This window comes from Peromyscus leucopus, chromosome 5, assembly GCF_004664715.2.
Source record: "Peromyscus leucopus breed LL Stock chromosome 5, UCI_PerLeu_2.1, whole genome shotgun sequence".
In the NCBI taxonomy this organism is placed as follows: domain Eukaryota; kingdom Metazoa; phylum Chordata; class Mammalia; order Rodentia; family Cricetidae; genus Peromyscus; species Peromyscus leucopus.
The window spans coordinates 125,256,133-125,277,724 of NC_051067.1; the positions used below are offsets into that span (position 1 = coordinate 125,256,133).

At 49.2% G+C, this 21,592-nt stretch overlaps 1 protein-coding gene across 4 annotated transcripts in view; it reads right to left on the reverse strand.

Moving 5' to 3' along the window:
- Galns (galactosamine (N-acetyl)-6-sulfatase) overlaps positions 1-21,592 on the reverse strand; it is a 34,524-nt gene that overhangs the window by 10,869 nt on the left and 2,063 nt on the right. For 3 of the 4 annotated variants that reach the window (XR_003735750.2, XM_028880855.2, XM_028880857.2), the window contains exons 2-9: positions 18,414-18,537; positions 17,583-17,657; positions 16,815-16,917; positions 7,358-7,501; positions 5,789-5,855; positions 5,558-5,685; positions 5,013-5,152; positions 1,972-2,075 (exon numbers count right to left, since the gene is read on the reverse strand). Coding sequence is in view for 3 of the 4 variants with exons in the window: in XM_028880855.2 (XP_028736688.1) it covers positions 1,972-2,075; positions 5,013-5,152; positions 5,558-5,685; positions 5,789-5,855; positions 7,358-7,501; positions 16,815-16,917; positions 17,583-17,657; positions 18,414-18,537 (885 nt within the window). In the remaining variant the exon portion in view is untranslated. The remainder of the gene's footprint in view (positions 1-1,971; positions 2,076-5,012; positions 5,153-5,557; positions 5,686-5,788; positions 5,856-7,357; positions 7,502-16,814; positions 16,918-17,582; positions 17,658-18,413; positions 18,538-21,592) is intronic. The other variant, XM_028880856.2, reaches the window with a different exon arrangement.

Below are 21,592 nucleotides of genomic sequence, written 5' to 3' on the forward strand. Positions count from 1 at the left end.
CATGGACGCGCTTCTGTAGAGCCTGCTTGGGAACATTCTTACAGGAGCCAGGGTCTCCCTACCTACGGCAGCAGGGGAACAACCGAGGCCTTCTGAAGCCTTTGCAGGGAACAGAGCCTTCTGAGTGGTTCATGGTCCCTGCTACGCATTTCCCTCCAAAAAGGGGGGGGGGGTGATGGGGAGGGGGAATCCAGAAACTTTCATCATTAGGGATAAATAAGGGAAGGGAGCATGTCCCATGGCTGAGGTGACTGAAAGGAGGGGACCTGACAGCTCCGCCGTGCCTGCAGCTGAGCACACGCGGGCTGTTTGGGGTACTGTACTGAACAGCAGGAGGGTGCTGTCAGCTTCTTCGCCATGAAACGGGATCGAAGGCTGCAATTATACCACCACTGCCAGGTGCGGCAACAGGAAGGCTGTGTCTGCTGCAGGGCAGATGAATGTCGGGGTGTTTAAAGTTATTACAGAGCACAGCCTGAATTCCACGTGATTCCATTCCAGTTTGTTGTCTTGTGGGAAGCACAGTGAAAGAAAGCCGCCGCTCTGGAGCTCTGGAGCTCTTTCTCTCCTCAGAGGGCAAGGCTGTGTGTCTTTGACCCCAGTGTCGAGCCTCCGGAGGGCATCTGTCAGGAACAGCTGTGGAAGCAGATGCTCCGACCCAGTGGCCACACGCACAGAGGTTAGGCGCCCTGGGCCACAGGCAGCTCCAGTGTTCTCTTTCCTGTCCCTCTGAGCTGTGCCCGTGCCAGGTGGGGGTGGGGTCTAACCTAGGATTGGAAATGGCTCCTCATGGGGAAACCGAGGCCATGCCAAGTGTCCCTTCCCAGGAAAACCTCACATGTCTCCCATTCCCCGATGACGACACGAGAGCTGGGAGTGACAGCTGAGGAAAGGAAGGGTTGGTGCAGTTGTGGGCTAGGTCCCTCTCCTGAGGGTCAGAGGGTCACGGCCAGTCTGAGCGGCCATTAGTATCCCAGTAGCCATGTGTCTTCTACATACGATGTGTTTACTGCCACGGGCACTCTGTTCTACAGAGGGAGCTGGCCAGATGACAGGCAGGCCTGTTCAACAAACCCTGAGATCCACCAACCGGTGAGGCTCTGGGGTTAGTGTGGCCTGGAAGTCTCATGTCAAGAGGCCCCAGGCAGAGGTTAGTGAGGGGCGGAGGCTCAAGCAGGTCTAGGTTTAGAAGCTAGATACTGAGGGTAAGTCTCATGGCTGGACACCTGGGGGTTGTCACCAGGTCTGCCGTAGGAGCTGGCAGACTGGACAGGTGACCTCTCTGGGCCTCACTTTCCTAACATGTGCAATAGAGGAAGCATAAAGACCGTGTCTGGAAGGATGGTAGCCATGAGGGACATCTGTATCACAATCCCTGAACTCTGTGCTATAGGATATCACACAGCAATAGGCAAATAAGACAGTGGGTGGGATTAAGGATGTGCATCGTCTGGTCTCTAGCAGGAGATTGGCCTGTACTCTCTATGCAAGCCAGTATTTGCTAAAATCAGCTATTCTGTCCACTCCTAAGAATATGGAGGCTCCCACTGCAGGGTGAATTGAGGAACCCAAAGGGAGGCACTGTCTCCAAGATCGCTTGAGGAAGAGGTCAGCTGAGGAACAGTGACATGAACGTTAATCTCAGCAGCAAGCACTTAGCGTGGTGACTACAAGTTCTGCAGTGGATTCTTAAACAAGGGGTGGCCTACCTGGGGCCAGAGCTGGAGGTGAGGGTGCTGCGTGACATGAAGGTGGCCAGACTGGGGCAAGATACACACTCACCCACTTGAGGCCCCACCTCTGGTCTTTGTCACAAAGGTACCAGGGTCCCATGGAGGGCTGCAGCTGTCCCTGGTGTAAGTCCACAGAACATGGGCAGTCAATTGACTACAAAAGACTCTTTATCATCTGGCACCAGTGCCCCCAGAGACCTTGCAGGAGATAAAGCTTCAGTGTGGAATGCTGACTCACCTGGCCTGCAGCAATGTGCCCTGGCCACCAAGCGATCGCAGGTTCCCTCATCCCACCTTCAAATGTAGTCTGCTTCCCACACAGGAAGGGACCATTGCTGCCACCTGGGGATGAGAGTCACCACCTATCAGCCTCAAGATCTCAGGGCTCAGATCCTCTGGGGAATGAGGGACACACAGCACCCCTGCTGACAAGTGGCTTATCCTGACTTCTGAACTCCTGGTTAGGCACATTTGAGTCCTGAGGTCATCACAGGGACAAAAGACCAGGAGGAGGAGGTCAGGTTGCAGATACAAATCAGAAAACCTGGGTGGTTCTGACCCAGACAGCTAAGATGCTCTGGCTATAGCTTTCCAGAGAGAACAGAAAATTCTTGCCTCACTAGGAGCCACCAGCCTACTAGGAGTCACTGCTCAGGAATAGAAAGCAGTCATAGAAGCCCGTTCCTATCACAGCCATAGACCCTGATGTTTTTCAGTCAGTGTTATTAGATGCTAATATTCACCGGCATCATGTAATGGGTGGATCCTACATAAAATGCAGCCTCTCCCAGATTCCCTCTTGTCCTTACACCATCTGTAGGGGGGTAGGGCACACAGCTAGATTTTGAAGAGATTAGCCCCTGAATAAGCCTGTGGGAATCTGGTAGGGCAAAGTCCTTTCACATCTTTATCCTAGACACAAGGATGAATTCCAAGGGTCTTGGAGCTGGGTGGGCCTGTTCCATGAGGACAGATGCCATAGCATGAGCTGCTGAGATTCTACCTCAGGCCCCAAGACACAAAGGTAGGGAGAAACAAAGTGTTTTCCCAGTGAAAAGTCACACAAGACTCATCCATGGAAATGGCAGTCACTGTGCTCTGTAGCTCCCATGGAAACCTACTTCTCCATATGCAGCAGACATAGCAGTGTGAACAGAACTCAAGCCAGAAGTCCCAGCTGCAGCTCTTTTCACCCCTCACCAGGTTAATAGCACCAATGAGAAACAGGCACGGATACCGTTAAGAAGAGATGGTAGGAAGCAAGAAAGTTGTGTCTGGGGAGGATACCTGAGGGTGACCATATTCTACTTTTTTTTTGGTTTTCCAAGACAGAGTTTCTCTGTGTAGCCCTGGCTGTCCTGGAACTCACTCTGTAGACCAGGCTGGGCACCTGCCTCTGCCTCCTGAGTGCTGGGACTAAAGGTGTGTGTGCCAGCACTGCCCAGATCTATTTCTACTTCTTAAATTAGGTATGGGAATGTGGGTTTTTATTTTAAGGTTTTTTTTTTTTTTTTTTTTTTTTATGTTTTAAAAACAACCTCTGATGCCGGGCGGTGGTGGTACATGCCTGTAATCCCAGCACTCGGGAGGCAGAGGCAGGAGGATCTCTGTGAGTTTGAGGCCAGCCTGGTCTACAGAGCTAGTCCAGGACAGGCTCCAAAGCTACAGAGAAACCCTGTCTCGAAAAATAAAATAAAATAAAATAAAATAAATAAATAAATAAATAAATAAATAAATAAAATAAAAAGGGCTGGAGAGATGGCTCAGAGGTAAAGAGCACTGTTTGTTCTTCCAAAGGTCCTGAGTTCAATTCCCAGCAACCACATGGTGGCTCACAACCATCTGTAATGAGATCTGGTGCCCTCTTCTGGCCTGCAGGGATATGTGCAGGCAGAACACTGTATACATAATAAATAAATAAATCTTAAAAAAACAAAAACAAACAAGTTCTGACAAGTTTTATTCATTCAAGAACAACTTTCCTGGTTCAGTTTTCATCAGTCTGTTCCAGAATGCCTCTAATAATATTAGAATCACTGGTCAGTGATAGCCAGAGTTTTCATCAGTCTGCTCCAGAGTGACTCTAGTAATATTAGAATCACTGGTCAGTGATAGCCAGCACGCATACTCTGTAGTATTTTCTGCACACTGTGTCCAACTCAATATTATTGCCACTATAGTGGTGGATACCAGTTTTGGTCAACAATGCATAGTATTCTATTTCAGATTTCCTCAAAGCTAGCCAGTTGTTGGCGAGGATAACCAACTTCACTTTGCCTTGTCTGGTTATGTTCAGAGTCCACTTTCCCAGCATGTATTTTTCCACTTTCTGTAACAAGTTGGAGCCTAGACTTGACAGACTCCAGGAACTTTCTTCACCTTCTTTATGGCCACCATCTGCTACCTTAGGTGCAAGAAGGTTCTTGCTCTCCAACCTTAAGCTGCCAAGATCTTAAGGTAATTGTTAGAAATAATACCATTTCCCTCTGCCTAGCACCTTCTATCGCTGAGAGTTGGCCAAATAGGTAGCAGCTGAGCTCTGGGTATCTGCTGAGAGGTGAGGGAGTCCTGCTCTTTTCTCTGAGATGTATGTGGAGAGCTTGTATGAGAACTAAGGTCATCGTGGGTCACGGTGCAGGGCATCAAGAGCCTCCAGGTCAGCCTGGCTAGACTTGGTGGTCTTTTCTATTGCCAAACCAGCTTTTCTTTGGTTTACGATGGTTGTACTGGGTTTCTTCACCTGAAACCAGGAAGCCCCCAGGACACTCGGTATAGGACTGCCTGAAACACTGGAGGTATCAGAGCCCAGACTGCCTCAGGACAGTACAGGCTGAGGAGATTACTGGGCCCTCGGCCTTGACAGGTAGCCTCATATTAATAGTTGAGCCCCTGCAGCACCAAGAGTGACTGTCCCAGGCTCACTCACTGGATGGTTTCCAAGACTGAGGAGGTTTTCCTGCCACCTCTATAGCAGCCAAACAAGCTCTACCCCAGCACCACCAGGTATCCTGCCAAAGTCCTGGCTGCCAAAATCTCCTGGAGCCTGAGTCTGCTGGAAACTGGCTTCTTTCAGGTAGGGACTGTCTTGAGAGAGCATCTCCTCCCCCTGACACTTGCCTGTTCCTCTCTCTCAGAGGATTCAAATTCATGTGAACCCAGGCCAGGCCTGAGTCAGCAGGGTCAAGACCTTGCTGCTAGGTTCTCTATTTTGGGAGGCTTCTGTCTGTAAGCCACCTTCTAGTCATGACCTGGGGCCAGGGGACAGGAAGCAGAACTTGCCTTCTTTGGGAGCAGAAACGAGGGCTGCACCGTTATCAGATGTGAAGAAGACAAATGTGTTCTTACTGATGCCCAAGTTCTGCAGAAGGCTCAGGATTTTCCCAACACTGTCATCTATTTCCCGAACAGCATCACCATACCTGCAGGGGAAGATGACATTCTATCAGGCAGCCAAGGGCATTAATGTGACCCAAATACTAATCTTATCACTTCAGAGATGACCAGTGGGGCAGCTGGCTGCTTCTCAAAGGGAAGTTCCAGCTCAGGTTCAAATGGTTCATTGCAAACAAAGCAGATATAATCAACACGACTTTCTTTTCATCACTGATCCTGGGCTGGAGGAGGATAAAGATGAATGTTTTGTATCTTTGTTTCTTTTATGGTACTGGGGATTGAACCCCCTAGGGTTCAATGGCCTCATGTATGCTAAGCAATTTTCACCACTGAAAAACATCCCAGCTGCTTTGGACTTCCCATAATGGCTCAGAGCACCCACCCAATGACACTGAGTGTAACTGAAGGCCCCAGTGGAACTTATGACTTACCGCCCTCGAAGGCTGGTACCCAAGAAAGGTCTTGAGGCATAAACTGGTGCATGAGTGGCGTCGATGGCCCAGTAGAGGAAGAAGGGGCTCTGCCTTGCATGCTGTGTCCTGATGAAGTCCAGAGCTTCCTGTGGGAAAGGCCTCCATTATCCTCTGCTTCAGGTCACTTCATCCCCCTGCCTCCCCAGCTTCCTCCTGCCTCCTTGCCTTGACCAGCCCACTCAGCCTTACCTGTAAGTAGAGCTGGGTGAGGTTAGCTTCCCCGGTCTTCAGGTTAATTGGGAATTCTTCATAAAATCTGGAAACAAAAAACAAAAATCCGAATTTAGTCAAGAAAGCCCCTTCCTCAATTTCACTGCAAAGGCTGAAATGTTCCGAGGGAAGCTTGCTTAGGTGAAGATCCTGTCTGAGGCAACAAGGCTCTGATGGCCCCAGAATGTAAGAGGAGTATAGAAAAGATGGGTGTGTGTGTGTGTTCTGTAGAGATCAGACAAGGCCCAAAGGTGTAGCTGAGGACATAGGCTTTAAAAATAAATGCATGTGTGTACAGGTACACACGTAAGTGCAGGTGTGCACACAGAGGGTGCACACATATGTAGAGGAGCGAGGACAATCTCCTTTGAGATGTCGCTCTCTCTCTCTCTCTCTCTCTCTCTCTCTCTCTCTCTCTCTCTCTCTCTGTGTGTGTGTGTGTGTGTGTATGTGTGTGTGTCTTATTGCTGATTTTTTTCTTTTGAGACAGGGTCTTACTGTGTAGCTCTGGCTAGGCTATGTAGACCAGGCCAGGCTGGCCTTAAACTCATAGAGATCTGCCTGCTTTTGTGTCCAAAGTGCTAAGATTAAAGGGGTGCGCCACCATGCTGGGCCAGAGTCTCTTACTGGTTTGAACGCACCAATTAGACTGGCGGGTCAGTGAGTCCCAGGGAGCCCCCTGCCTCAGCCTCCCCAGCACTGGGATTACAAAGGATGCCATCCTGCCCAGCTTCCTACACTAGCACCAAGGACTAGACTAAGGTTCCCACGTTTGTGAGGCCAACACTCTATTGGCTCAGCCGTCCTCCCAGCTCCCAGAGGCTTCTTTTAGAGAGGTGAAGATGTTCTATTGCCTGCTGCAGGGATGACTGTCTCTGAGTATACCAAGGGCCCTTGAACAGCCTACTGCAGATATAAAGCACTCATTTTTAAAAGGGCAATGTTTGGCTCAACCTTTAGGTTTGCTGATATAAGAACTTCCACCCAAGGAAAAAATGAGGAAGGAAAGAAAAATTAACCAATCAAAATTCAAGAAAGATGAGTCAGGTCCTTGACACCAGAGCTATAAGCTGAGGCACCCCTCCAAGGCCTGGTCCAGGTGGTCTCTCCTCCAGAGCAGACCTCTTTCTGTGGTGACAATGGGCAGTCCCTGGAGTGACTCTCACATCAATCTAGCCCCACAGGCTCCTCTCTTGTGTGCAGCTAATAGGCCAACTAAGTGCCTGAGGATGACAGTTACCCCACTGGACGCCCCCTCCCAAATGTAAGCTATGAGCACTCCTTGGATGTAGGAGGACCTTTGAGTTACATGTCTGAAAGAAATCTATGACTCTGGAAAGGTGAGAGATGGCCTCAGGTGAGACTCTTGAGGTCCTGGGCAAAACTGCTTCAGAGGCAGAGTTCTCACCCTCAGCACCCAGGGGACCAGATGCCAGCTGGTAGTTCAAGAACATCAGCCCTGTTCCTGGGCAGGCACTCGAGACGAAGGGCGGGGGTGAAGGCAGGCCACAGGGATGGGGCAGGAGGGAAGGGAAGGGGCTCTGTTACCTGCCGACCATCTCCCAGTCCCTGTACACAGGGATGTTGGGCTTGACCTTGTTGTCGTAAGGTCCAAAGTGACAGTTGGGGGATCCAAACCACTCATCAAATCCATGTTTCAGGGGGTGGAACTGGGGTCTGTGACCTAGATGCCTAGGAACAGGAACCAAGACACTTCAGAGACCCCCTCACTGGGGACACTCCAATGTTTTGATCAACAACAATCCACCACCATCACGATTGCTAACCTGCCAGCCTTCTAGCACCCCGGGGTCTAGAGACACCAAATACAGAAGGTCAAGACCTCACTTCAAGAGGGAGCCCAGGAACCCATCTGTCCTCCCCAGAGCTCCAGGCATATCCAAGGGCATCCAAGCATAACTGAGGGCATTTCAGCGAGCAGAGAGTGTCCTGACAAAGCCAAGGGCCTCCAGGCACAGCTGAGGGTGTCCCAGCACAGCCAATGGCATCTGGGCACAACGAGACACAGAAGAGGGTTTAGGCGTCCCTCAGGATCTGGAAAGAAACCCTGAAGGATAGTGCCTGGAGAGAAGTCTCCCAAATGCCTTGAAAGCAGCTGGATACAAATGCCCATTTCAACTACCTCTAGACTCAGCAGCTTCCTCCTGCCTTTCTTTACCCTCAGGGACACTCCAAGGGCTGTCACTGCTCCATCTGTTAACACAAATGTCAGAGTATTATCCCAGCCAAGGAAAAACACCTGGAAGGTGGCTGGGTGGGAAGATGATTCAGTGCTTAGGACTGTCCCCTCATCCTCAGAGCCTGGGGCAGGACTGATATTGGAGTGAACAAAAAGAACACGGCAGTAGGCCTGCTCTGGTAATAGTGCAAGCTATGTGGAGACCTAGAGATGAGAGGGGTCCACAGAGGAAAGTTTCACAGGTAAGGGCCTTAGGCAAAGCTGCAGGATCCCTTTGTGATCCGCGCCCCTCAATGCCAGGTAGGTACCCCATGTTCTCCCATCCAGCCTCCTTTTCTTTCAGGGACACTTAATCACATTCCCTCCATCCGCTAATAACCACAGGAAGGCTGCTGAGAGGTGCCACGATCCCAACTCCAACACCAAGCATCAGTGGGTCAGCAGTCTTGAGGTATCCTGGAAGCAGAGTCTGTCCTTCCTGGGGACTCCAGCTCCTACCTGCTCTTCAGAGCACATGTTAGACTACCACTAACTCCAAACTAAGCCATATGTACATTATCATCTAGCCTGGGACACAGACCTGTTTATCTGTGTTGTACAGGCACACCTGCAGAAAGCCTTTTTCAGGTACAGCTTTAACACAGCATCCGTACTGGGGATAGGCTATCTTCAAGGAGGCTCCACCTTGACCTTTCATCCAGGTACAGAGTGTGCAGATCCAAGGTTACCACTCCATGTCAGGTAGGGTTAAAGGGCAGCAGAGAAGTCTTGGGGGATAACTGGCTGGTCAACAACTACTCTACCTGCTCTTCGGAGAAGAGCATCTATCTAGGACCAGTTTCCTCTCTTGCAGGGGAGACTGGCACAGCATGGTTGGCTCTGCGGTGCTTGGTGTGCCTGATGGCTACACAATGAACTTTTAGAGCTACCCTCTGACCTCCACACTCTCAGTCTGTGATTACCCCTTTAGGGCCGAGTGCACCGCTATGGTACAGTGACATCTCAGATCCTTAAGCCAGTCTGCACTGCATCCTCCATGTTGAACCTGCTCTCAGGCCCACGACAAGATCCTGGTCCTTTCTGAATATTGCACGGCAGATGGGAGGACCCTTGTGTCCATGTCCAGCATTTTATAGTCTCTGTGTAGGAGAAGCTTGACCAGTGCCCTGCCTGAACACAGCTACAATTCTGTACACTTGGTCCTAACAGTGGTTGGTACCAACCAGCAGGTGAACAGGACTGGAGAGTGGGCGGCGGCGGTCTCCTGAGATTTGTGTTCTAGCCTCATTCACCCACATTTGGCTGCTGGCAGATTATGCAGTCTACTTGCAGTCCATGCCGGACTTGGTCGGGGAGATGAAATCTAGACCCTCAGTGCTGAGGTCTGCATAAAGGACGCAGGGCAGTACTGGCTGTCAGCAGCACCGGACTAAACCCTGCTCATAGAAGAGCAACCGAAGATCTGCCTCCAGCCTCTGAGAGCCTGGTCCCACCACGGTGCCTCTCTCAGAGTCTATCAGAGCTGTTCCTCTTGGTCACCTCTTTCCTATCAGAAGTCACACAGGAAAATCAGTGGCTCTGTGGAAACCTGATTCCTGTTCAGCTCTGGCCCCTTCAGTCCTGACAGCAGGAAGCTGTGGACCTGGCAGAACTGTCAGGCAAGACACAGGCATCTCTGGTTACTGTGGGGCCCCCGGCTCTTTCTCGCCTGCCTCTGCCAAGGTTCCCTGGACTCCTTGCCACCTGCTTGGGGACTGTGCAGGTGAGGAGGGACCCATGCTTGTCCCTTGGCTCTTCTCTGCCACCACCCCCTGGTTATGGCCAGGTTTCATTTTTTGCTTGCAAAGTGACAAGTGTTTCTCAGGCAGCTCTAGGTTGCCTAGATTTCCTAGTATCAGGTTTCCCACCCTGTGACCAGTAACAGACTCAGAGAAACCATCCCCAAGGGGAGCCATGTGCGGGGGCCATGAGCAGTGAGGATCAGAGAACAGAAAAAAGGGGAAGGCTTTCTGAGGGAAGGGACCTGCTGCTTGGCTTTAGGCTGGGGAGAGCTCCATTGGGGGATCATGGGATGCTGCAGGAGTAAAAGAGATGGACGTCAGTGCAAGAGGCCAGCAGCAGCAGCGAAGCGACAGAAGCAGCTATGGACGTGATTGTCCGTCTCACACTCAGCCACCTGCGGCTCCCCTGCTCCTACCTAGCGCTTCTTTGTGACTTATGATAAAGTTTGTCACTAGACAGAAGCCCTCTGGTGACTAGCACACTGTCTCATCTGTATGCAAGAATGTGATTGGCTCACTTGGTGACATTTTACTGTGGCCACGGACATGGGTGGGTCAGAGAGGGCAGAAAGTATGGCGGGAAGGGGGGAGGATGGGGACGATTGAGTGCTTGTTCAGTATCATGCTGTGACAGCTTTGCTGGATGCTGGTGTCTCGACCTCCTGCTGGACTTTAGATTTCGATTTTTTAATTTAATTTTATTTGAGACAGGGTCTCACTTTGACTATCCTGGAGCTTGTTCTGTAGACCAGTCTTATTGCGAACTTATTGCTTTAAACTGTAGCCTTTTAAGCCTGAAACAGCGCTGTGGTTGATGGCTCCATCCACTTCAGCTTCCCAACATGGCGGTGGTACGTTTTCTGCCAGCTCTGGGAGCCATCAATTCTCAGAAATAGTGGGTCTATGCTTCTTATCAAAGCAGGGTGTAGCCCAGAAACCTCTTTTTTTTTTTTTTTTAATACTAGTAAAGACTAAATCTACCACACAGCATAATGTGCCACTGGCAGACACCTCATTTCCGCCATACTGTTGGTCAAACGCACACCAGGAACCCGCCAGTGTTCAAACCTGCGTTTTGTGGTGTCTAGCTGCCCGTATGAGACAAGAAGCAGGAACCTGGTTTTGGCTCTGTTTAGAATTGGTTATTAAATATTCTCAGGTTTAAGGTGGAAACTCGAGCCGTTGGGCGCCATTTGTAGCTAGAGTTTTCCTGCCTTGCCCACAGTCAGAACAAATCTTTATCACCCGCCAGTCCCACAGCCGCTCAGACCCAACCAAGTAAACACAGAGACTTATATTGCATACAAACTGTATGGCTGTGGCAGGCTTTTTGCTAACTGTTCTTATATCTTAAATTAACCCATTTCTATAAATCTATACCTTGCCACATGGCTGGTGGCTTACCGGCATCTTTACATGCTGCTTGTCCTGGCGGTGGCTGCAGTGTCTCTCCCTCCTTCTTCCTGTTTCCCCAATTCTCCTCTCTCTTTGTCCCGCCTATACTTCCTGCCTGGTCACTGGCCATTAGTGTTTTATTTATATAGAGTGATATCCATAGCAGGGTCTCACTTTGACTATCTTGGAGCTTGCTCTGTAGACCAGGCTGACCTCAAACTCACAGAGATCTGACTGTCTCTGCCTCCACCACTACAGTTATCAAGCTCCTGACTTTAAACACCAAGTTCTTTTTTTATATTTAAAAAAGACGTATTTATTTTTATTTTATGTTCATGGGTGTTTTCTCTGCATGCGTGTCTGTGTACTATGTGTGTGCCTGAAACACCAAATTCGTAAAAGTTCCCTGCAGATGCTGGGTGGTGGTGGAGCATGACTTTAATCCCAGCACTCAGGGAGGCAGAGGCAGGTGGGGAAAAAAAAGCCCCCTGAAAAGATTATAGATGGCACACAGCTATAATCTCAGCATGTGGAAGGCTGAGGCAATGACACTGTTGGCATTCTGGCCCACCCCTTGGGGACCCACCCTGCAGTCCTCCCCCTTCTCTCTATTCCCATGAGTTGTGCACCCCTCCCCCACATCTTTCTTTCCCTCTCCCCATCTCTTTCCCCCACCAAATAAAACTCTTGGCTGAGCGCTGCTTGCATGGAGTCTCTGTCTCTCACCGGCCGTGGAGCGCCTTGGCCCAGCCGCCCACCCCCCCATGTCATTACACTGATGCTGTGTGACTTGGCTGGTTTCCCCTGGTGTTTCCTCTTATACGCAGGCAATCCAACAAACGCTGGGACCCTGTATCGTCTAACACCATCACTTTTCCAACTTCCAACTGGACGACCCCTGGGACTCTTCACCCTATTGGTAAGATTCCCCCCTTTCCTTCTGGCCGTTTTCCATGAGTAAGGATTCGTCTTCTTGACTATGGTCTCTCGCCTCTTGGCCCTGTTCAAGACCGGGTCCGGGCACCACACTTCTCGGGCTTTCAGCCCTCCAGCCCGTTTCTATGCGACAGCATGTGGCGACAGCTTGTGCCCACTCACTTGGTGGCCCATAGCCTTTGGATGACAGTCCCCTGGCTATTTTGAGCCATCACTGGTCCTCGCTGACCCTCTGGGACGCCGGAGGTCAGTCTGTTGGACCTTGTTCCTCACTCTGGAAAATGCGCCTCCTCTCCTATCCCAGCTCCTTCCTTACTGCCCGCTCCCTCAGGCTCCTCCATCAGTGACATCATCACCTGTCGCCAGGTCCCTTTCCAGGACATGTGCACCTTTAAAACTGCCCCTCATCCCTCTCCTCTGTAATTTCACCCCCAGCCTCTTTGCTCTCTCTTGAATAACTCTGTTGCCAGGGTCTCACCCATTTGTTCCCCTGCAGACCCTGGCACCGCCCTTTCCTGCAGCTGCCTGGCCCTGTCACCCTCACACTTTTGCTCTCAAACCACCTCATGCTGTCTGTCTCTGTTCCGTTTCCCACTCTTCTCCCTCCTCCTGCCACCACCACTTGGAGCCAAGCCCCTCCCCCCTCCGAGGGTCCCCCTTCCCTTTGCCACCACTACCGAGGCTTCGGAGGTGGCCACATAAATATGTTTCTGACTGACTTTTTGTTGTTGTTGTTGTTTGTTTTTTTCGACACAGGGTTTCTCTGTGTAGTTTTGGTGCCTGTCCTTGATCTCACTCTGTAGACCAGGCTGGCCTTGAACTCACAGAGATCCACCTGGCTCTGCCTCCCAAGTGCTGGGATTAAAGGCATGCGCCACCACCGCCTGGCTCTAACTGACTTTTAAATGCTTCAATTTATCTGTTCCTTATCTGTTCAGTCTTGGGGAAAAAAAAAAAAGAAAACCCATGTGAACACGTGGTCAGGTGCCAGAGGGTGGCCACATGGTCAGGCAGACACCATCTTGACTAAGGTCAAAGACAGACAGGTCATATGCTCTGTCACCATATTTGATAAGGGCAATCACATAGTCAGGTAGGCACTATCTTGGCTAAGGTCAAAGAGGAACAGGTCATATGACCTCACCACCATCTTTACTAAGGACAGCAAAAAGTCATTTTCTGTCAGTGGCTCAAGCATTGGCTGGGTGCCTGGCACTTGAGCCATTTGTAGGGGGGTGGAAATAAAAAGCTCCAACTCGAGTCAATGTACTCCACAGGTCTAGTTGCAGCCTGGCTTTCGTTCTTCTGTGGCCACCCTCCAGGGCTCTTGGGCATCAGTGGAGCTGCATGCTGGCGATATGGCCAACTTGTCAGCTCATTTTATAGATAAAAAAAAAATCTAGCCTTACTTTCCCTAAAGCTACTAGGTCTCTCAACATAAATAAATTATTTAAATGCTTCAGATTACTTTCCCCTTCTATATATTAAGATTTTAAAATTTCAGATTTTAACATTAATAGAGTTCTGATGCAGTTTGGGTCACAAACTCAGGATTTGGGATTTTCTTGGTTGTCTTCCAAATATAAACTTATAGGTATGAGTCCACTGCTGTTTTTCAGATTCCTGCTCCAGATAAGGGAGTTTTCCTCATCTGTCTATTCCTGAGGATGGTATTTTTCTTTCTCCTGGTCTCCCTTTCATAATTACTAAGACCATGGGCCAAAGGCTCCAAATAAGTTCTTCTGTCTCTGGTCTGTCTGCTTCAGCAGGTTTCCACTTGGCTGGCAGACACATCCAAGTGTCAATGGCTGACTGCAACCTGCTCCAAAGGACCATGAGCTCTAGACTTGGCTGAAGGCTGATACGATGTGGACCAGTCCAACCAAACACAATTGTTCCATCTCTACAGCCAGGTCAGATGACCACATACTTCCGATAAATACCCCATTGCCAGGGTTCCCTCCTTATCTTTGACTGGCCTTTCAGCCTCCCTGGACTCTGACCATCTGCGCCCCGTTTCAGTTTGAAGCAGCTATAGAAGAGCATCATCCCTGTCCCCGCACCCCCCTCAAAAAAAACAAAAAACAAAAAAACAAAAAAAAACAGCTAAAGGGCCAAGTCAAAGAAAAACCCCTGGCATAGGGACAAATTGGCTACCTAATGCCCATTGATATACCAGGAAACTAGACCAAATATTGATAGATTTATTAACTAAAATAATTCTGCAATAGGATAAAACACTTGACCTTCTTTATACAGAACCAAAGAGGTATTATATGACCTTAAGAAATAATTATTTTGGGCTGGAGAGATGGCTCAGGGGTTAAGAGCACTGACTCTTCTTCCAGAGGACCTGAGTTCAACTTCCAGCACCCACATGGCAGCTCACACCTGTCTATAACTCCAGTTTCAGGGGATCCCCACACCCATGGCAAAAAAACAAATGCACAATAAAAAAAATAAGATATATATAAAAAATAAATAATTATTTCTATATAAATCATTCAGGATTATAATCTGGCTATACTCAAAGATCAGAACTACAGGGCCTTAAAAATGGTAATAGATGCAGACATCGCTGCCAATGGCTTAAAAAATGTCTCTCCTTACTCAAGGTCTAGTCAGGCTTAGAAATGTAAGCCTCCTTGTCCTTGCTAAATTTATCTGTTCAGATTAACTTAGAGATTTACACCTCTAGAAAATTTAAATAAATGATGGCATATGTTTGATAAATAAGATATTTGTTAGGCAAGATGTATATCCTGTGACAGAGTTTCTGGTCCCCCGAGAGAGTCCTTTACTTGGAGTTGGGTCACACCCTGACTCACAAATCCCTTTTGTCCTGTTACCATTTGGCTCTGGGATCTTTCTCCTATCTCTCTTCTTTGCCTTCTCAGGAGACAATAAGTCCTAGCCTTGTGAAAGCTGCTAAGATATTGGAGACTTGGGGAATACTAGCTGATAGCCATTCATACTTAATAGACAGGCAGTCCTCAAATGCTCAGAGATCTGCAGAATACGGCATTTAAAATGTTGATCAAAAAGCTTATTATATTAGACAGAGACTCTCAGATCCTAACAGTGACCCAAGGTCTCCAAAGAAGATTATGAGGCACCATGATGTCTCATGGATTATGGCAATGCTGACCTCTGGGCAAGATGCCCCAATGTGACACCTGCCACTAGGACCCAGTCCAGACTGTGGACAAACAGCAGGACATCGGAGAACTGACTGCACTCCTTTTGCCTAGACAAATTAAAGTCGGTCTTCCCTATGTCCCTCTTCCACGGGAAAAACTCCCACCTTATGGGCCTGGTGGCCAAAGACTGATGCTGTTCTGATACTTCCGCCTCCAATGGTGGAGACCTGGATATGGCTGGCTGGGTGAGGACTGGTCCCTGTCATTTTTTAAATAGATTCAAAAGCTGCTTGGTCTGCACTCAGATATGATTTATCGTTCTCGGATCTCTGATTCCATTTGATGACCAGGCTTCGCTTCAGCTGCCTTCTCAATTCTCTATGTAAAATTCACAGGTCCCCTCTCCTAGGGCTACTACTAGTTCTAGACACAATTTACCTTGTTACCAGATTAGAAAAACTCATAGAACAAATTTCAATGTAACTTTTTAACTATTGACTGTTCTCAGTATATCCTGGTTTGTTTATATGAAGATAGGAAAGCGGTCTGATGATGTTTAGGGAAGCCTCCCTCCTCCTTCACTCACTCAAACACTTCCATTCAGTAAATTTCCTCTGGTTATAGGTTTAAGAATGTGTTTCATTGGACTGAAACCAGGCCTTAAAAATGTTCATACCTTTTAACCCAAAGCCATAGCCTTTTGCTATGACACTAAGATGTAAATCTGTTCCAGTTGTTTTACACACTTACAGGTTCCTTCCTGCATGGGTCCACCCTCCTACCAGATTTATGCCAAGACCAACCCTCAGGGGCTCTCCAGATACACCAGCCCCTGCACCAGCTCTGAGGATGCCAACCACCAACTGAGGCCACCAACAGGGACGGATGCACCCCCACCTCAAGGGAACAACAGATGTGATGGTTCACATACTCCTAAAGAGCACGTCATCCCTCAGTTCACTGCTGGTACCACCTCTCCAAGCTCAAGTGGGCACCTGCCCAACAATGATAACTATTTTTTTTCTCCTAGCAACCTGCCTTCTCAGCTCCCTCAAGGAACAGATGCCTGAGATCCCCATGCCTGAGATCTCCATGATGACAGCCAACTAAATGCTTCTTCACTCACACCTCCTGCCTTGTGTGACCCTGCCTCCCAACTTCCCCTTCCCACCTCACTCTAAAATCAGCAGGAAGCAGTTTCAAGACTTCGGCACCTTTATTCCCCCACTTGCTCTCCATAACTCGCCTTTTTATAGTAATCAAAACAGGAGAATGTCGGCATTCTGGCCCACCCCTTGGGGACTCACTCTGCTCGTCTTGACGTAAAGCCTACTTTAGGAGAAAACTCCTCCTCCACCGCCTCTATTCCCATAAGGTGCGCACCCCCTCTCCCCCGTTTCTCTCTCTCCCCATCTCTCTCTTTCCCTTTCCCTGTCTCTTCCCCCCACCAAGTAAAACTCTTCACTGAGCGCTGCCTGCATGGCGTCTCTGTCTCTCACCCGCTGTGGGGCATCCTGGCCCAAAGGCCCCGTGCGCTGTATCATTGCACTCACCACTTGCCCACAATCTTGTTGGTGTAGCCTGCCTTCTTCAGGAGCTCAGGCAGGAGGTGCTCTGAGTTAGGGATGCCACCCATGATCTCCTGAGGTGTGTAAGCTGGAAGAACAACACTGCATTAGAAATATCACATCTCTGTAATGGATACACACACTGCCCCATCAAGATGGACAGGCAGAACTGTGGTCAGGCTAGAGACACTTCCCATGTTATCCCAGGTACTCTCCAAGTTAGTACCAACATGGTGGGGATGGTGGAATGCTGCCCCTCACCCCCACCTGTCTAGTTTGGCATTTGATATCATGCTGTTCCCTGTAGGCTATGATCCTGGTTCCTCCCATACTCCTTTTCTTCAAAGCCACTTGAAATCTCATCTCATCTGGGACCCTATCCTTAGAGAAACCATCCAAGCTCTTGAGCTTGTTTCTAGAACATTCCCTGCTCTGACCTGAAACCTCATGGCTTTCCCAGTGGAATAGGAGCCATGCCAGGCAGTGCCCCAGGAGCAGGCCAAGGGTGATGAGCGAATGCTGTGTGGTGTACCTGAGGTGCCCCAGGCCCAGCTTGGTTCTCAGTGGGCCAATTCAGGGAGGAAACTTGTGACAGGCTGCACTGTGGTACTCAGTTCTGCCTTAGGTGGCCTTTATTTACCGTTCCAGACCCCAATCCTCTCATACTAAGGCCTAGGACACCAGCTTTCCCTAATCTAGATAGAGGTACCTACAGGGTTATGGGGGTGGGGGTGGGGATTTGGGGGGGCATACCATTCCTTGCATGCGCGTTGGATGTGTAGAAGCCATTGCGGATGGGCAGCCGTCCTGTGAGCAGGGCTGCCCTGGCTGCATAGAAGGATAAAAACAGACACTGTGACACAAATCCAGGTAGGACCTTCAGCCAGCTCTGCAGTGCCTCCTGCGTTCACAGTTCCTGGGAGGTGTCTGTCATGAATGCATCAGGCTGACACTGAACTGTTGGGTTTCAATCCCCTCCAGTCTCTGCGTTGCAGAAGTCAGGCACTGGGAGATGGCCCAACAGCCTGTTGACGATGGAGGTTTATATAGCAGGTTCTGCTACTCAGCTCTGTTCTTATGCTCAGTCTCTAGACTCAGGGACAGCCACCAGACTGTAGACCCATATGGCCTGCCTCCTACTGACCACTTGCCCCATCTGCTGTTCTTACTTAAGGTCAGCACTTCTGTAAACACCAATGTAGTACGAGTGACATTCCTTGGGACGAGGACATGGATGGCCTCACTGCCTCTCCACTACACCCATGTCCTGTGACCAGGAAGTACAGACAGTACTCTGAGGGCAGTGTGACAGTTCTAGGAGACCGACAGCAGCCCTCCCCTGGTGCAGAGTGACCCCTGCCTGCTGGGAGGCAGATAGCAATATCGAGGGCACGCTATTGCCCTCAATATTGTGACTCAGGGCTCAGAGTCAGGGGCCAGCATGATAGCAATAAAGTACTCATTCCACCTGCAGCCTTCCTGACACCTGAGAAGAGGCTGTTTACCTAGATTAGGGTGGGAGGGGCAGATGCGGCAGACTCTGCTGGCTAACTGGGTACAGGGCAAAGGGCAGCAGCAACTTACATGGTGAGCACAAAGGGTTGGCAGAATAGAAGTTTGGGAAAAGCATCCCTTCTGCAGCCATCTGGTCCAAATTTGGGGTCTCTCTGGAAGGCTCTCCATACACACCCAGGTCACCCCAGCCCATCTGCAGGGAAGATCAAAGAGATGAGGAATGAACCCTTTCAACAAATGGTTCTTTTGTTACAAGGAAGAGCCATAGAGTTTACCCAAAGCCTGGAAGCTTCTGTGAGCTGCTCCAGGACTTATGAGAAATTTGCTGGCTTTCACCTCTATATCAGTTTGACCACCACCAGGAATATATCTGTGTTTGCCTTCCTCATCAGCTGAGATCAAGCCCTGTGTGCTCCTAGAGTCTTGGTGTCTAAGAATACACATCTATTTTCAGCATAAAGCTGTTATGCAAATTTAGATTTCAAAAGCAAGTGGTGAGGTTCCTCAGAAAGCCGAGCCTAGAGTCACCACATGGCCTGGCAGCCTGGCTCAGTGTACCTCACAGAACTGAAAACCCATGCTCCAAGACTACATGAGTGTCCATGGCAGTCTGATCCCAACCATCAAGGGCTATGGCCAGTCCAAGTGGCCACCAGATGACAGATGAACAAGTTGTAGGCTATACTGTCTGGGTGGAATTGTATTTCTCCAAATTCATGACCATCTGAATCTCATGAGTATGACCTTAATTCACTTCCACATGGAATGTTATTCAAGGAAACCTGAACCCATGTTTCTAGGCCGTGATCACTCAGATTTGGTTCAGAATAAACTCTCACTCCCTTTGAGATGTAAACTGTGCTTTGGATCAACTATGGCAAACTCTCATTGGAGGGAGGGCATGCAGTCAACTCCCAGCTATGGTTCATCACAGTGAAGGGATGGCAAGCAGCAAAACAAGACAAGGATGAGGATGCACAGGGTGGTGTTGGGAGTCTAGACCAGGCAGCTTCCAGTGTCCTGCCCCCATGGCTGTATGCTACAAGCGTGCTTCCCTCAAGGTCAACTTGTGATAGCACAGGTGGGTGGAATCAACCTGAGAACTTGTGAGAGGTTTAGGTCTAGAGTTCTCACTTTGGGATGGTCATGAAGGCACCTTGTACTTTACACACACCAAGATGACAGATGCACGGAGATATTAGATAACTAATTAGATATTAGTAGGCTTGTAAGTTATCGGGATGGATCCTTAACAATCAGCTTGCAAAACCAAAACCTGAAATCGTGAGACTGAGACTGATAGTTCATAGGATGTAACTAGAGTTGTATTTATAACCCTGGGTGGAGTTATGACATTAACAGATGTGGGCATGTACAATTTTTGTCTTTGTGATACATTGTTGTCTTCTAAAAAGTTCATGTTTGAGAACTGCAATCAGTCACAAAAAATCACAAAAATATGTTTTAACTAAGTTCATGATTCTTTTTTTTTTTTTTTTTTTTTTTGGTTTTTCGAGACAGGGTTTCTCTTGTGTAGCTTTGCGCCTTTCCTGGAACTCACTTGGTAGCCCAGGCTGGCCTCGAACTCACAGAGATCCGCCTGGCTCTGCCTCCCGAGTGCTGGGATTAAAGGCGTGCGCCACCACCGCCCGGCTGAGTTCATGATTCTTGTGTTGGGCCCAATTTATGGCTATCCTTGCTGTATGTGGCTGCAGGTTGGACATACCTAGAAGAGTTGGAGGTCCGTCTTTCCTTCCTTCCTTCCTTTTTCTTCCTTCCTTCCTTTCTTTCCTTCTTTCCTTCCTTCCTTTCTTTTTTGAGACAGGGTTTCTCTGTGTAGCCCTGGGTATCTTGGCACCCACTCCGTAGACTAGGCTGGTCTTGAACTCAGAGATCCACCTGCTTCTCCCTCCTGAGTGCTGGGACTAACATGCGCCACCTCTGCCTGGCTTGGACCAAATCTTATTTTAACTTGGGTTGTGTTTGTCCTTCTCTGTTCCAGAGAAAGCCATGGAAAGCCACCCCGGCACTAGGCCCATGAAGCTGCCCATACTTCCAGCCCACACCTACCTCCGATGACCATGAGTATTTTGCTCTGCAATGGTCCTTTTTGGTCCTTGTCCACTCTCATTCTTGTGACCATTATCTAATCTCATACACACTCTAATTATGCTGTCCTTTACACAAACCAGCCTCTTATGCTGGCTGTAACCCTTAGGACAGGAGTGGGCATGGAGTCTTTTGCAAGTCAATGTGACTGGCAGGTGAGTAGGTTCACTACACTAGTTTTGGGAACCCATCCCCTGTTCTATAATGGTAGCCTCTCAGGGAAAGGGGCTTATTTAGAACATGCCCTCTGGACATGTTATAATATAACCATGATCAGGACCATGATCAACCAGTCCAAAGTCAGTGGCAATCCTTAAAGAATTTAAACTAGAGACAATCTTAGACAGCCAGACAGTGCCAAGCCTGGAGCTGGGAGCCATGTTATCCTAGGTAAGCCAGACATACATAAGCACAGGTTGCAGATTCAGACATGATCAGCCTGGCAAAGGCAGCTATAGAGAGCAAAGGGAGGGGTTTGCAGAGGAGAAGAGACTAGCATGGAGGATCCTGTGCTGCTGAGGCTGTCCTTATCTGCCATGTAGGGGGCACCTCAGGACTTTTCTCCCCTTCTGGCATTCCTGCCTCTTCCAGCACAGGCACCCTGCCCTGGAATAGGTCAAGTATGAACCAAGGAGGCCTCCCCACCCAGGGTGTCCTTTGCAGAGGTGGGCTCAGCTTTCCTGGTGCACAGTCCAGCATATTCTTCTCACCTTATGCTTGGGTCGGGAGTGGGTCCGAGTCAGCAAAAGCCATTGTCCTACTGGGACTGCTGACAGTTGGTAGGTGAACTGGGAGTTGCCTAGGCCTGTCATGAGGCTGTCATGGGGCCACCAGGGGCCAGCTTACAGACAGTCAGCCTTATGAAAGGGGAAGCCTAAAGCCTACTTGCTTTAAGCCAGAGTGATCTTTGGTAAAACCAGGGATTTCCAGTTTTACTGACATTAACTGAGTTCATTTTCAGTTGTATGTATCAAAAGTCTCTACACGACAAGACCCAAGTTTTGCAGAATGTTCTGAGACAGCCCTAGGGTATTCAGAAGGTAGGTGGTGGGGGTTCCTAATCAACCACCTTCAGGTAGACTGATCTGGTGCTAGCCACATCCCATTAGCCAAAACCCCTGTACTCATCTGCAGCTGCC